The sequence below is a fragment of the Peromyscus californicus genome, unplaced genomic scaffold, assembly GCF_007827085.1.
Source record: "Peromyscus californicus insignis strain IS unplaced genomic scaffold, ASM782708v3 Scaffold_19__1_contigs__length_69161282, whole genome shotgun sequence".
Taxonomy (NCBI): Eukaryota; Metazoa; Chordata; class Mammalia; order Rodentia; family Cricetidae; genus Peromyscus; species Peromyscus californicus.
This window is the reverse complement of record NW_026294491.1, coordinates 5,916,750-5,931,592: the sequence shown is the minus strand read 5'-3', so window position 1 is coordinate 5,931,592 and position 14,843 is coordinate 5,916,750. Positions and strand designations below refer to the sequence as shown.

Here is a 14,843-nt window from a genome sequence, read left to right as displayed (position 1 = left end):
CTTGCTGTCCCGTTCTGGTTCGGGTTTGTTTTAAATACAGGGTTTCCCTCTGTGGCCCAGGATTGCCTCCAGTTTGTGGAAGTCTTCCTGCCTCGGCTCCCCATGTGCTGGGATTTCCAGCGTCCATCACCACACCGGTGCTGGGAATCAGACCCCGAGCTTTGTGTCTGCTCGGCAGACACCCCACCCGCTGGGCCACATCCTCAGCCCCTGGCCGCTCCTTTCGGTCTTCCAGCTGCACCCTGCTGACTCAGGACCTGGTGGAGTGAGACAGAGGCCAGCCCCTTCCCTGGAGGGGCCCAGAGCAGTGTGGGGGGCAGCAGTACCCGTAGGGGAGGGGACCAGGTGGTGGATCCAGGTTCAGGAGCGCAGCATCAAGACAGGAATCCTCGGGAAGTATGGTAAGAAGGTCAGCAGCATGGAGGACTGAGGGCTGTGTTGTCTTTGGGGGCTGGCCACCAGGGTGACTCTTGTCCCTGGCTTACTGAGAGTCCGAAGTGATTGGGACCGGCGCCAGGAGCCGTGTGCTGGTTCTCTGTTTAGTGTAGTACTGTTGGTTGAACCGGGCCTTGTGCATGCCAGGGAGGCACTGTACTACCGAGCTCCATCCACAAGCTGGACCCCGATTCTTAGTCTCACTGTGTGCCTGTGGCCCAGCTACGAGGTGGACGGCTGCATTTACTGACCCTCCCGCCTCTGTCTCCCCTAGGCCGAAACCTAGGGGCTTCTGTTTTTCTCACTAGCCTAGAAATGACTCGACTTGAGCCCCACACCCAAACTTGGACGAGACTCAGACCTTGGAGGAGTCTGTTCGAGCTCTGTCCCCTCAGCCTGTAGGAGGCTGTCACCAGGGAGGGTGGAGGCCGGCCGGGCCGCGTATTCCCTAGCTATTGCTGTCTTTGGCTGCACTGTCCCTGGCACCAGGACCTTCTGCTACTGTCTGGAAGGGAGCAGGAGGTAGTGAGCGTGGAGGACAGCCCCTGTGTCCTAGAGCTCCAGGGCCTGGGGGGTGGGGGGTGGGGAGGCGATGCTTGACGGCCCCTAGGACAGAAAAGATGGGTCCCTGACCCACTGGAGACTGTCGGCACTGGGCTACATAGATTCCTGATGGAAGCTGTGGAGGGACATCTATAGGACATGGTTCCCCAGCCTCAGCTACAACCTTTCGACTGGGGCAACACCCACCCAGTGCTGACCTCACAGCATTCAGGAACCTGAGCTGCACTCACTGGGTTCCAAACCTAACGCCCTGCAGCCAGCAGCAGCTGGTGCTTCAGGCAGAGCCACTCAGCGACCTTGGTCCCTGTCCCTCATCCAGCCAACTCCTCCTCCAGCCCAAGTCTTGGATCCATGAGTGAGCTGTTTGAAGCGGAGTCTCATGTAGCCCAGGCTAGCCTCAAACTCACTGTGTAGCTGAGGATGACTTTGAACTCCGGATCCTCCTGCCTCTACATCCTGAGTGCTGGGATTAGAGGCTTGCTTTGCCCTGTGCCCTAGGCTGGCCTTGAACTCCGGATCCTCCTGCCTCAGCCTCCCAAGTACTTGGATTATAGATGTGAGTCACCACACGCAACCTCAGCTCTAGTCTTGACCTTAGAAGGATCTTGTTCAAGTGAGTCTGTGTCCCCTTTGAGGAGTCATTCATTAATTCCTCAGTATACACCTTTGAGGAGTCATTCATTAATTCTTCTGTATGCTCTGAAGGAGGGAATCAGCAGGCTGTGATAAACATCCTGGGAGACCAGAGGCTAAATACTTTCTGGTGGGTCATAGTTATCATTCATTCATTCTCTTATTTTTGAGTGACAGAAGTGATAGGAAATGCTGTTTTACCTTTATCACAGTGACTGCACTTTAAACTACGAGCCCCAGGCCACTAATGCCGTAGCCAAGGGGAATTCTGTTCCCCCAGACAATGGCTCTGTTGCTGCCGCTAAAATAGTTCTAACTAAATCTCTATCATCCTAATAAAACTTGAGATTCAAAGACTAGGGTGAAAACCTGCAAGCCCAGAGAAGTAGAATAGCAACTGGCCAAACTTTCTTTGCTGGCATCCTGGAAGCCCCGCCCTTCCACAGTGCCCCAACTAAAATAACCCACGCTAAGCTCCTCCCTGCTACTTCCTGTCAACTAGTCACTGACCCCGCCTCTCTGAGCCCAGGTTAATTTGATTTAATGAGCGCAAATGCAACACAAACAAATGTGACCCGCCTTCACATAGTAACATTCCACAGCATAAACAAACGTAACAGGATTGTGCCCAGTTAAAATAATATTCCACAACAAGGAAATGTCTGAGAAGGACGAGACTGACTGAGGTCTGACTCATGAGAAGCACCAGGGTCCAGGGCACCGTGGTGGTAGCATCTGAAGAAGCTGTGACTATGGCGTGGTTGGGGGAACACTTCGAATCGTAGGAAAGTGGAGACTGGAGCGGCCTCAGGACCTCCCAGCATCTGGGTTTTCCTTTTTTCTTTTTTTTCTCTTCCTTCCTTTCCTTCTCTCTTTATTTCTGTCTTTCTTTCCTTCCTTCCCTTCCCTTCCCTTCCCTTCCCTTCCCTTCCCTTCCCTTCCCCTCCCTCCCTCCTTCCTTTCTTCCTTCCTTCCTTTCTTACAGTTGCATGTAGCCCAGGCTATTCTAATTCACTATATTGCCCCAGGCTGGCCTTGAACTCCTTAGTCTCCTGTCTCTCTCCTCTACCTGGGTGCTGAGGTGACAGGCTTGTGGCACCCTGTGTGGTTCCTGGCATTTAATGAAGTTAATCAAGTGTGCTAAGGGGCCTGTCTCCCCTTCCCACTGTGTCTGAGACCAGGCTGTAGGCCGTCTCCAGGCTCAGCACCCGGCGTAGGCCCTGACACTTGTCCCCTCCATCCCTGCTAATTTCTCCTTTCTCCCCTCTTTCAGGAACCTCTTGGACAAAGACATGTTTTCCAAGTCTGACCCACGTAAGTCCCACTCTGATAGCCACAGCCATCCCAGTGACACAGTGGCCTGGTGAATGGTGACAGCAGCCACCAGCAGTTCGTGCTGAGTGCTGGAGCTGGACAGGCATGGGGGCTGGGGAGTGCTGCACTGGAGGTATCCAAAGAAGAACTGGGGTGTTGGTCCCACTCTGCCTCCGTACTTGTGAGGTCTCAGCACCTCAGAGCAGCTTGGGAAGTGTTAGGGTGTTTGGGACAAAAAGGCCTCTGTCCCTGTGGGAACTGGTACATTTTTGTTGACTGTGGTCTGGGGGAATGAGCATGGGTTTGGGAGTTCTGGGCTCTAGTCCTGAGCAGGGCTGGCCACGAACATGACCTTGGATGGGTCTTTGGCTCTGCAGAGCCTCAGTTTCCCCATCAGTAAAGAGTATCTGGTGACAGTCACAGGCTCTGAAAGGACACAGTGTTTCAGGTGCCGTCCTCACCACACCTGCCACTCAGCCCTCCATCATGCTTACCTGTCCACCTTTCTCACACCCAGGACCCTTTCTATGACTGACAGCCCTTGAGTTCCCTCCTAAAAGTCATGCTGAGGTCCCAGGCCTCTTTGCCAAGCCAATTGCCAAGTGATATTGTGGGGAGAGAGACCCGTTGTGGAACTGGAGGTGTAACTCAGTGGCAGGGTGCTTGTCCACGGATCTGGGGCCAATCTCAGTACCCCAAAAACACCAGAGCAGGCCAGGTGTGGTGGTGCACCCCTTTAATCCCAGCACTCTGGAGGCAGAGGCAGGCGGATCTCTGTGAGTCAAGGGCAGCCTGATCTACAGAGAGAGTTCCAGGACATCCATGGCTGTTACACAGAGAAACCCTGTCTGGGGGGATAAACAAACAAATGAGCAACCATGGTCAAGGCTTGGAGGCCAGGTGACCCTCACTCACCAAGACCCCAGTTGCCTCGGCAGGCGCCCACCCTTTCCCCACACCCAGCAGAACAACCCAGGCTGAGGCTCTTGACCCTCCACCTTCCTCTTGGCCTGAGATAGTAACCATGTTTTTTCCTCTCTTCTCCAGTGTGTGTCATGTACACTCAAGGGATGGAGAACAAGCAATGGAGGGAGGTAGGTGCCCCCCTTTCCCGCCGCAGAGTGGTCCCTCTGCAGCTACTCCACCCGTAGTACCAAGGTAGAGCAGGCTCTGCCTGTCCTCCGTAGCCCCGGCCCGAGGGAGAGGTGACTGTGTGAGCTGCTTTGTGTAACTGAGACAACAGCTTAAAGAAACAGATTCATGTTGGCTGACATTTCCGAGAGTCTAGCTATGGTTGCTTGGCCCCACGCACTTGATTGGGGGAGCATGTGGTAGGGGAAGCTGTTCACCTCGTGGAAGACAGGAAGCAGAGGATGGAGGAAATGCCCCCGAAGGATAGAGCACCCAGGGACATGGCCTCACTAACTCCTTACTCCAGCCCCACCGCCTAATCCTTCCATAGAAAATCTGAATGCAGGGGATTAAACTACTCATTAACAAGGGAAATCCATTCTAATCCATTCATTAGATCAGAGCCTTCATGATCTAACTAATAATCTCTGGAAACTCCCTCCCACACGTATATAGAAATGAGTTTTAAGCTATTTGTGGTGGCGTACGCCTTTAATCCCAGCTCTCGAGAGACAGAGACAGGAGGATCTCTGTGAGTTTGAGTCCAGCCTGGTCTACAGAGTGAGTTTCAGGACAGCCAGAGCTACACAGACTACAGAGGAGGAGGAGGAGGAGGAGGAGGAGGAGGAGGAGGAGGAGGAGGAGGAGGAGGAGGAGGAGGAGGAGGAAATGTGCTCTGCTAATCACCTACATGTTTCTCAATCCAGTTAAGCTGACATCATTAATAACTGAAAATCTACCCCTAACCCCCAAAACCACCAACCATGACTCACATCTGTCTAATAATACAAAATGCATTTAGTTCATTCTTCACGGTCTCCATATTCTTAACAGTCCCATCAGGAGACTCAAGGCAACTCTTAGCTGTAAACTTCTGGGGGGCGGGGACACACAAGCTACACAGTTCCAAGATACCGTGGCCCCGAGTACACGTTCCCATTTCAAAATGGAGGAATGGGAGAACAGCAGAAAAGGACCAGACCAAAGCAAGACCACCAGAGCCACCCAGCAGAGCAGACACCGGATCCTGTAGCTCCGTGCCTGTGAATACACTGGGGTCGTGATGTGCACCCTAGCACTACACCCTCCTGGTCCACAGCTCCAAACGTGCTTCTTTTCTGGCCATCCTGTGCTTTTCAGGTCTGTCTGCTTCATGCTCCTAGTCCCCACTGTAAGCTTGGCTAGAAGCAGACAGTTGGGTCCATGCCAGAGTCTGGAGGCAGTGCTGTCCTGACGTCTCCTCTATCAGATTAGCGAGTTGATTACCTTTAAACCCAGCTGTACCAGGCTTGCTTCTAGGCCACCAACCAGCTCCCAAATCATGACACGGAGACTTAATAGTTTTGAATGCTCGGCCTAGCTTAGGCCTGTTTCTGGCTAGCCTGTTTCTCTTTGTCTACCTTTTGCCTTAGGTTTTTGTTGTTGTTGTTGTTGTTTTTTAAACTTTTCTTTCCTTCTGTATATCTTACTTTCACTGCTTCTCATGTCTGTCTTTCTGTCTGGCGGCTGCCTGGCTTCTTGCCCCTGGAATGTCCCTCTCTTCCCCCTCCATGCTCTCCTCTTGGTCCCACCCTCTCCCTAAATTTCTCCTATTTATTCTCTCTGCCTGCCAGCCCTCGCCGCCTACCTTTCTTGCCTAGCTATGGGCCCTTCAGCTTTTTATTAGACCAATCAGGTACCTTAGGCAGGCAAGGTGAAACAGATGTAACACATCTTTACATAATTAAACACACATCTTTATGTTGTTAAACAAATGCAGCATAAACAAATGTAACACACCTTCACATAGTTAAAGTAACATTCTGTAGCATAAACAAATGTAACACATCCACACAGAGAAACTCTGTCTCAAAAAAAAAAAAAACAACCAATAAATAAATATAAAAAGACTTTGAGAACACTCTAGCCCCTAAGGGCGTGCCCTCCAGTGACCTCTTCTTCCAGCCAGGACCCACATTCCACAGTTCTACCTCCTATTAATACTCTATTAAAGTTTGAATCCATCAGTGGATTAAACCATTTAATTACACCTCTAGAAACGGACCTCACAGGCATCCAGGGCTGTGCTTCTCTGCTCTCCTAGGCTCCTCTTAATCCAACCAAGATGACAAAATTGGTCATCACATTGGTTCTGTTCTCAAGGACCCCCAGTGTGAGGAGACGTAACCTGTCTTCAGGGACACCCCAGACACAAAGGGAAGATTCCAGGCTCACATTGCTCCCCTTGGTGTCTGGTGCAGGGCTCCCTTGTTAACCCTGCGTCTCCCCAGCAGACTCCCATGTTTCTGGCTAATGTGAGCATAGCTTCAGTGCAGGGATTCCTTGCTCAGAGATCTTTCCCAGTTCTCCTCTGCTTGATCCAGATGCCTCCATCTCCTCCCACGCAGCCGCTGGAAGGGGCCTGCTGAAAGCTCGTCACACTCTATCCTTTCTGTGCCCAGAGCTATCCAGTGGCTGCAAGAAGGCCAAACTCTGGGCCTTCCAGGGCCCCCCAGGCCCACTTGTTCTGACATCTTTACCTGGATGGCTGACCTCACCTCCTATTACCTGTTCCCCCGCATCTCCCTACCACCCTGTCCAGCACACATGGAGCTCCTCCTGCTTCAGGACCTTTGCATGTGCTGCCCAGCCATGCTCTTTTCTTACACCCCTGTGCCCCCTCCATGATTTCTTCAGATCCTGACACCTATCGCAATGCCTTCTCTCCTCAGTGAAGGTCTCAGTCTCCCCCATACATCTCACATACCCCCTTTTTTGTCTCTCTATCACTTTTTATGGTCAACCAGACTCTGGTGTCAATATTTACCTTGTCACATGTCACAGGCAAGGGATTCCCAAGCTCTTCACCTACTGTTCCATTTTGAGCACCCAGAGCAGTGCCCAGCCCACAGTAGGCACTCCATAAATGGTTGCGAATGGAAGGAACAGCTTAGGAATGGGATTTGGACCTGTGCAGGAAGATAAGAAAGGGTGACTTCTGTCTTTTCCCCACATTGGCCTCCTTGCCCCTCACTGAGCTCTCAGCGGAGAAGGACGAGCTGGGGGAACCTGATGGTGGAGACTAGTGGCCCTCCTGACTCTTGAAAGGACAGGGCCGAAGGGAGGGCGGAAGGAAGAGTTGTTTTCTTCTAAGGTGGGAACATGCAGTTTCTTTGGCTTGTTGCTGAAGCTGGCTTCCTGTGACTGTCCAGGCTGCCTGAGGCGGCCGAAGGTCAAGCCTGCTCCTTCTGCTGTTTCAATGAATGAACAGGACAGGAAAGGGTTGGGTGAGGCTGCGGCCTTCGTGGTCTTGGCATCTCCCCATCCCCCTCCCCATCAGCTCCTGGGAGGGAGGTATGGGGACCTCTGCATAGACTGCTCGGTGTCCCCTAACATGCCCCTCAGGAAAGGTCCATAGTGAAGCTGGAAAGAGCAGGACTTCGTGGAAGCAAAGGGCGGAGGGTGTGGATTGGATCTGAGAAATGGAACTCCTTCCACGGAGGCTGCGTCGATGTGACTTCACTCTCGAAGGCTTGACACCCGTCGAAGCACAAACCAGATTGCTAGGGAACCGTCTAGGCTGCTCAAATGGACTACTTACTTCGGAGGCCTTTGGCCGAGCTTCCAGACTTGAGCGCCAGGAACACCCCCGTGGCTTGGTGATTCATTAGAGCCAGTCTGGAAGGACCTCTTCAGAAGGGCACTGCCCGGCGGACTGTTAATTACATTCTATAATTGAAAATAGTCTCCGTTAGGTCCAGGGCCTCCAATTGTCCAAGCTTCTTGGTTACACCCCCAACCTTGGTCAGAAACACACATGTAGGGCAGGGCATGGACACACCTGAGCTTTGCTCGGGATTCCAGGTCTTGGTGGAGGTGGAATCTGGATTGAATTCCGCACACAGAGATGAGCATATGACCTGCAATGGGAAACGAGACGTCAGCGGTAAAGATCCATGGTGCTTCTTTACACATGGTGCTCACCACAGTACATCACCTGAGTTCAGGTCTCGCCGCCGGCGGCTCGCTCCATTAGTCAACATTTGCAGCACATAGTGTGTGTGAGAGGCCAGCCGCGTACCAAGGGGTAGGGAAGCAGGAAAGACGCGGGAACGGTAGAGCAGGTGCGAGTGGACACCTGGATGCTTGCAGCGTGTGCTGTGGGTGTGTGTTTCTGGAGTTCAAGGCTAGCCCCTTCTACATAGAGAGTTTCCAGGACAGCCAGGGCTACATCATAGAGAGACCCTGTCTCAAAAAACAAACGAAAAAGATTATGTTGATTTGGGTTCGGTGGCATGTGTCGTGATGGGCTTGTGGAGGTCAGAGGATGGCTTCCACCGTGTGGGTCCCGTGCCTCGAACCCTGCTTAGACTTGTGGCAGGCTCCTTTACCGGATGAGCCGTCTCACTGGCCCTATGTGGATTTTCTAAAATTCTTTTAAAATTACGGCTATTTGTTCTTATGTGTGTGTGGTATGGACAAAATGGCACTTGTGGAAGTCAGAGGGCTGTGAATTGATTCTCCCTTTCACCGTGTAGATATCAGGGATCGAACTTAGGTGGTCAGGCCTGGTGGAAGGAAGCGCCTTTGTCCACTGAGCCCAGTATTTGGCTGTTTTGAGACACCATGAGACACCATGCTTGGCTGCCCCCCCCCCCCCCGACTGGCGTGTGGCGAGAGTGCACAGCGGAGCAAAATCTCTCACATCTAAACACAGAGGAAGAGATTGGGGTCCCACAGCCCCCTTCCTGAAGAACCTCCAGTGACACAACCTCCCAACAGGCCCCATCTCCCGACGGTCCCACCCCCTCCAGCAGCACCGCCCTGGAGACACATGGGCTTAGGGGACATCAAGATTTGATCTGTAACAGTGGGTTTAAGGGGGACAGGGACAGATGGTGACTCACAAGAACGGCAGTGGTTGGAAGCTGTGACTCTTCCAGGCCAGGCTGCGTAAGGGGTGGTTTCTAGGGCCCCAGGGGGACTGCTAGCCAGAAACAGGAACCTCATGGGGGACACAGTCAACTCAGGCCACCTCACTCTTTCTGCCTTCTAGTCCATGTCCCATTTGGGGCACCGATGCCATCTGCTTGGCCCACCCACGTCCTCAGCCACAGAGCTGTGTGGACAAAGGTGACCATAGAACCCGAGGGGCCCAGACACGGCCCAGCACAGAGCCCAGGCCGACGGCATGCGGGGCAGGAGGCTTCGCCATGCAAGCAGCTTCCGTTGAAGGCAACTCTTGGCTGTCAATCTCAGGGTGGCTGGGGTCTTCAGATCCGGATGCAGGATGGGAGGGTCCCTCGGGATCAGAGGGGATGATCTACTAATAAAGGGTGGTTCGGACTAACAGCAGAGCCTTGGGGTGAGGGTGGGAGAGCGCAGCCCCAGGGCCCAACCTGGGACCCAGGCTTCTAGCTTTTTCTAGAGAAAGGAAGATGTGCTTGAACATCTGGGGGTGTCAGAGCCCTGCTTGCTAGGTATGCTGTGTGACTCCACAGTGGAAAACCCCATACCCATCACTGCCCTCAGAAGTAGGCAGAGGCCAGCTTGGTCACCACAGCACCCACAGTTCATTGCCCCGAGGAGACAAGCCTTCTCTTTACCAGAACATTGGATGTGAGCTGAGCCGACTGAGGCCAGGCGAGTCAAGGGTGGAGCCTCATCTTGAACCTGCCCACCAACAGCCTGTCCTGGGAAGGAGGCTGTGCTCTTGGCCCCTGCCTGTCAGCTTTTAGCTGATTGTAACCATTTGGGTCATTTTTATGCCTTCTGAGAAAGCCCCATCTTCTCAGCACCTAAATCTGTCACCACGTTTTATGAAAATTGACTCTAAGATGTAATTTTAGCCTAGGAAATCGAGCGCTATCTGCATCAAGCCCTGCCTGGGCCTCCTGCACGTCCTCAGGTGGCCAGTGGGGCAGAGTCTCAGAACGGATCATTTGAGAAGACGTGCATCCCAGGGCCCATGAACTTGAAAGTGGTGGGGATGTGGTGGGGGGGTCCTGCCCCCCCCCCAGCTGGCTGTCCAAGCTGAGGTCCCCATGGAAAGGAAAAGATAGGAAGCAAAGCCTCGGGTGACCTGATCACCCCCATACCACCTGCAGGGCATGCAGCCTAGGCCACCCCCACAGCCACTCACAGCTTCCACCAGAACGCTACTCAGACCATTAACATCTTAACACCAGCTGGAAATGGGGCTCACGGATCTTCCTGGGGCTGCTGGACATGTGCCTTCACATGCCCGTGCTGCCACGTGGATTGTAGTGGGCACCGATTTAGTCTGTGGAAGCTGCTGTAACAAAAATGCCATGGACGGTGTCCTAATTTTGTTTCTGTTTCTGTGATAAAATACCCTGACAAAAAGCAACTTAGAAGAGGGGTGGTGGTGGTGGCGTACGCCTTTAATCCCAGCACTCAGGAGGCAGAGGCAGGCAGGTCTCTCTGAGTTTGAGGCCAGCCTGGTCTACAGAGCGAGTTTCTGAACAGCCAGGGCTAAACAAAGAAACCATCTTGAAAAGCCAGAGAGAGAGAGAGAAAGAAAAATCAATTTAGGTAGGAAGGGTTGATTTGAGCTCTCAGGTTCCAGTCTGTCACTGCAGGGAGGTCCCAGGAGCAGGGACTTCACACAGCTAGTCATGTCCCATCCGCAGTCAAGAGCAGAGAGAAATGGATGCACGCGTGCTCGGTGCCCAGCCATGTTCTGTCCTCATACGGTCCAGGCCCTTTGTGACTGGTGTTTTCCGCTTCCTCCTTATTGCGTTTGGAAGCGCCTGTGTCGATCTCACCAGAGTTCCCGCAGCTCAGAGTCAGTGATGAGGTTTTCTTTAACCTGACCATGTGATTTTATGTCCATCACGTGCGCCTTGCTGGAGTCCATCTTTGAATGGGGCGATGATGTATGACAGGCTGTTTCTCCAGTCCTGAGTAAGCCACGGTCACTGTCCATGTGGGTGACAAGGAGTTGAGTGGGAGGGAATGTTGTGACTCCTCCAAAGAGACCTTTTCCCATTTGGACTCTAGTGGGCCTTTGGGTCCTAGACACTCCATAACGTTGTTAAACCCATCCCATGGTTTTCATTTAGTCATGAGTCACAGCCAAATGCCTCGTGAGAGGAGGTCCTGAATTTGATGTTGGAACCCTGGGTTCTCAGCTCAGCTCCAGTATACCCGACTGAGCCATTTTCCTTGCCGGAGTCTCAGTTTACCTATCTCTAAAATGGGCTTCCTAGGAGACCTAGGAAATGAAAAGCCAAGGTCCTAGGGCTGGAGAGATGACTCAGTGTTGTGGGATGTTCTGTATGGCAAATGTGTTAATAAATAAAACACTGATTGGCCGGTAGCCAGGCAGGAAGTATAGGCAGGACTAACAGAGAGGAGAATTGAGGGAACAGGAAGGGAAGGGGGAGACTGCCTGAAGCCGCCGCCAGGACAAGAAAGATGTAAGGTACCAGTAAGCTACGAGCCATGTGACAAAGTATAGATTAATAAAAATGGACTAAATATAAGAGTAAGAGCTAGACAGTGATAGGCCTGAGCTAATGGCCAGTTTAAATAATATAAGCGTCTGTGTGTTGATTTTATAAGTGGGCTAAGGGACTGCCGGGGCTTGGCGGGACCCAGAGAGAAAACTCCAACAACAACTCAGAGTGCGTTTTGTTCTTCTGGAGGATCCAAGTTCAATCCCCCAAACCCACAGTTAGGTGGCTCACAACAACCTATAACTCTAGCCTCAGTATATCTGACCTCCTCTTCTGGTCTCCATGGGCACCGACACACATGTGCACATATCCAACACACACACACACACACACACACACACACACACATACACACGCACACGCACGCACGCACATAAAATAACCTAAGGTCATGATTCTGGTAGGCCCTGAAATAGCTGATGTGTGCCATTGCCCAGCGTAGGCACCTGGCACTGTGACCGGAGTGGCCACCCACAGAGGCCCTGTCCACTCAACCAAGTCGGGTGACACATGTTAAATCCCATGTGGTGCCATGCGTGGGTATGGGGAGGAGTTCCAGGTGGAGGGGACAGTAAGTGCAAAGGACCCGTGGTAGGGATCCCGTCTGGAGCCACAGGAGCCGGTCCTCACTCAAGCTGTGTGGACCGTGGGAGGAATTCAGGAGTGGGACGCAGTGGGATTAGTAGCTGTGTAAGTGCTTCTGGTGAGGGAGGGACACGGTTTGGAGTGTCAGCTCTGGCCACGGCCCGCAGTAGGCTGCATAGGGGGGCAGGCGTTGCTGGCGAGCGTCTGTGCGTAGTCTTATGAATATGCCTTTAAACCCTCGAGGCCGGTGAGCTGGCTCGGTGGGGAGAAGTGTCTACACCAGCCTGACACCCTGAGTTCCATTCTGGGACCTGCATGGTAGGAGGAAACGACCAACTTCTGCAGTTATTATTAAATAAGAAACATTACTAAATAATAGTTGAATAATAAACAATAATCCTAATTGTTTAATAATTAATTACAAATAAAATAATTTATTTAAATAATAATCTTAAATATTGTTAAATAATAAATTATTAAATATCTGACCTCTACATGCACCATGGCACACACACCCCTTCACACACCAACTACGTGAATGTAATAATTAGAAATCCTGCTTTGGCCTGACAAGGCGCTGTCACGGATGTCCCTTCACACCCTGTCCTTGCCACTTGCCTTGGTTTCTGTCATTAGTGAAATGGGATCCTGGTGCCAGCTCCCTTAGACTTTGGATTAAATGACTAAGATGGTATAGTGCCTGTTTGTCCTCAGTCCTGTGTCCTCAGGCAGGCAGAGAAAGGGCTCTATCTCTTTTCTTCCCCTTAAACAGGGACACCTGACATGTCTGCACGCACGCACGCACCCACGCACGCACGCACACACACACCCCACGCTTGCTCCCTAGCAGCCTCGTCTCTACCCCCTTGGCCCTCACTGCCCTGGAGGAGGAAACATGAGGCTTGTCGGTTACTTGTTCCACCCAGCAATTTGGCTAGACTGTGAACTGTTCTGAGCCCAGATCCCTGCCCAGGCCACTGAGTTTCAAAGTGGGCTTTTCTGCCCCCCTGTGAACGTGTGTGGGCGGACTCCTGCCCTTCCTTCAACCTGAGGCAGCTGTGATTTCCGAGTGGTATCCAAGCTCTTATCTGCAGAAGGGAGTTTGTGTTTCCTGTAGCCTGGAGGTTCTAGGCCGGGTCTCCTGGTGAGCCTCTGTCCTCTGTGGTGTTAGCCTCCAGCTGTGGCACAGCTGTTGCGAGTGTGGTTCCAAAGTCAGATCCCAAACCAGCTTCCACCTGCCTACCTGGGAGAACTCGGGCAGCTCCTTGGCTCACAAGCTGTTTTGAGGATTAGATGAGTTCATTCATGGAAGGTTCTCGGCGTGCACGCACAGCCGACAGTGGTTCTTCAGCTGAGGGAGAAGCCTGAGCTCCGTCCAGGAGGGACTCTGATAGCACCCTTGCCCACGTGGGAATTCGGGGTGAGCTAGAGGACAGTGGTCCTGGGCTTGCTTGTCCCCACCTGTTTCCACAGCCTGATGAGGCCGGGGAGGGTGGAACAGTGTGGGAGGGACTGGTTTGCTGGTGGCTTGGCAGCCAAGTTCATTGGCAAATGGCTATTCCCCGAGGGAGCTGGGACCGTTTAACAGATTATGTGGAACAATGGCTAATTAGGAGCTGAGGTGGTTTTTGGGGGCAGGAAGTCTTTCATTAGAAGCAGTTTAGGATTTCACATCCTTAGCTAGGCACCTTCTCGACCCTGCTCCAGAGGTGGGAAGGCCTTGAGCCTGGGTCTCCTCATCCAGGCAGGTATCCCAATCACCCTCCTCCCACCCCACCCCTTCCCCCCCACACACACCCCTGCATCCTCCCCTCACTCCCACCCTGTCCTCCACACCTTGATGCCCAAACAGAACAGGATACTGTGAGGGAGGCACTGAGCCCCAGCACACCACGACTTCTTCTGTTGGTGATACCATTCTCGGAGAACGTTCCAAACTCAAAATGGTGCAGGCCTGGAACAGAACCAGATCCTCCTGTCCCTCCATCCTTCCAGGTGGTTGGACACACAGCCGGGCCCAGCTCCCAGCCTGGGAAAGTACCCCTTCCCTTTCCTACTCTCTGAGGCAGATATGGCTCTTGGCCTTTAATTTTAATCCTGGTGAACGTGATTCATGATCGGCCAGGACTTTCAAATCCCCAATTTGGGAGCCATCAGTACTCAACGAAAATTGCAGGGGAGCTGGATGGAGAACAGCTTGGGATGGAGGATACAGTCTGTCAGCTCCTGGCCTCCTTTCCCCCTGGGGAGGTGGGGGGGGGCTCCACAGCTGGGGGGATGTATCAGAAGCTCCATCCCAGCTGCAGTTTGTGAAAGGCAAGTGCTGCCTCTTTGTGTGTGTGTGTGGGGGGGGGTGATTTAGTGCTCTTCAGGCTTGCAGAGAGTCCCCCACTCCTTACTGGGGCAGGGGGCTGTGGAGACCTGCCTCCTCTTGACTGCTGGGTTCCCTGGCAGTCCCTTGGCACTCCTCACCCTCCATGGGGACCATAATAGCGTGTCTTCCTGGGGTCACTGGGGAAACTAAATGGCGTCGTGGTTGTAGAGAAGTGTTTGAAGACAAGAGAAGTCATAATACAAAGTCGGAGGAAGAGGAAGATTCCATGGAGAGAGAAGCCTGAGTGAGGCGGGGTTGACGCTGCTTGGGCTGGCAGCTGACCTGTCCGAGTGTTGTCGGATGTTTCTTTGGGCCACCAGTTCACATTATGAAAGTTTGGCCTTAGC

At 52.7% G+C, this 14,843-nt stretch overlaps 1 protein-coding gene across 2 annotated transcripts in view; it reads left to right on the top strand.

Moving 5' to 3' along the window:
• Cpne5 (copine 5) overlaps nucleotides 1-14,843 on the top strand; it is an 83,040-nt gene that overhangs the window by 9,491 nt on the left and 58,706 nt on the right. For both annotated transcript variants that reach the window (XM_052744455.1, XM_052744456.1), the window contains exons 2-3: nucleotides 2,906-2,946; nucleotides 3,994-4,040. In XM_052744455.1, coding sequence (XP_052600415.1) covers nucleotides 2,906-2,946; nucleotides 3,994-4,040 — 88 coding nt within the window. The remainder of the gene's footprint in view (nucleotides 1-2,905; nucleotides 2,947-3,993; nucleotides 4,041-14,843) is intronic.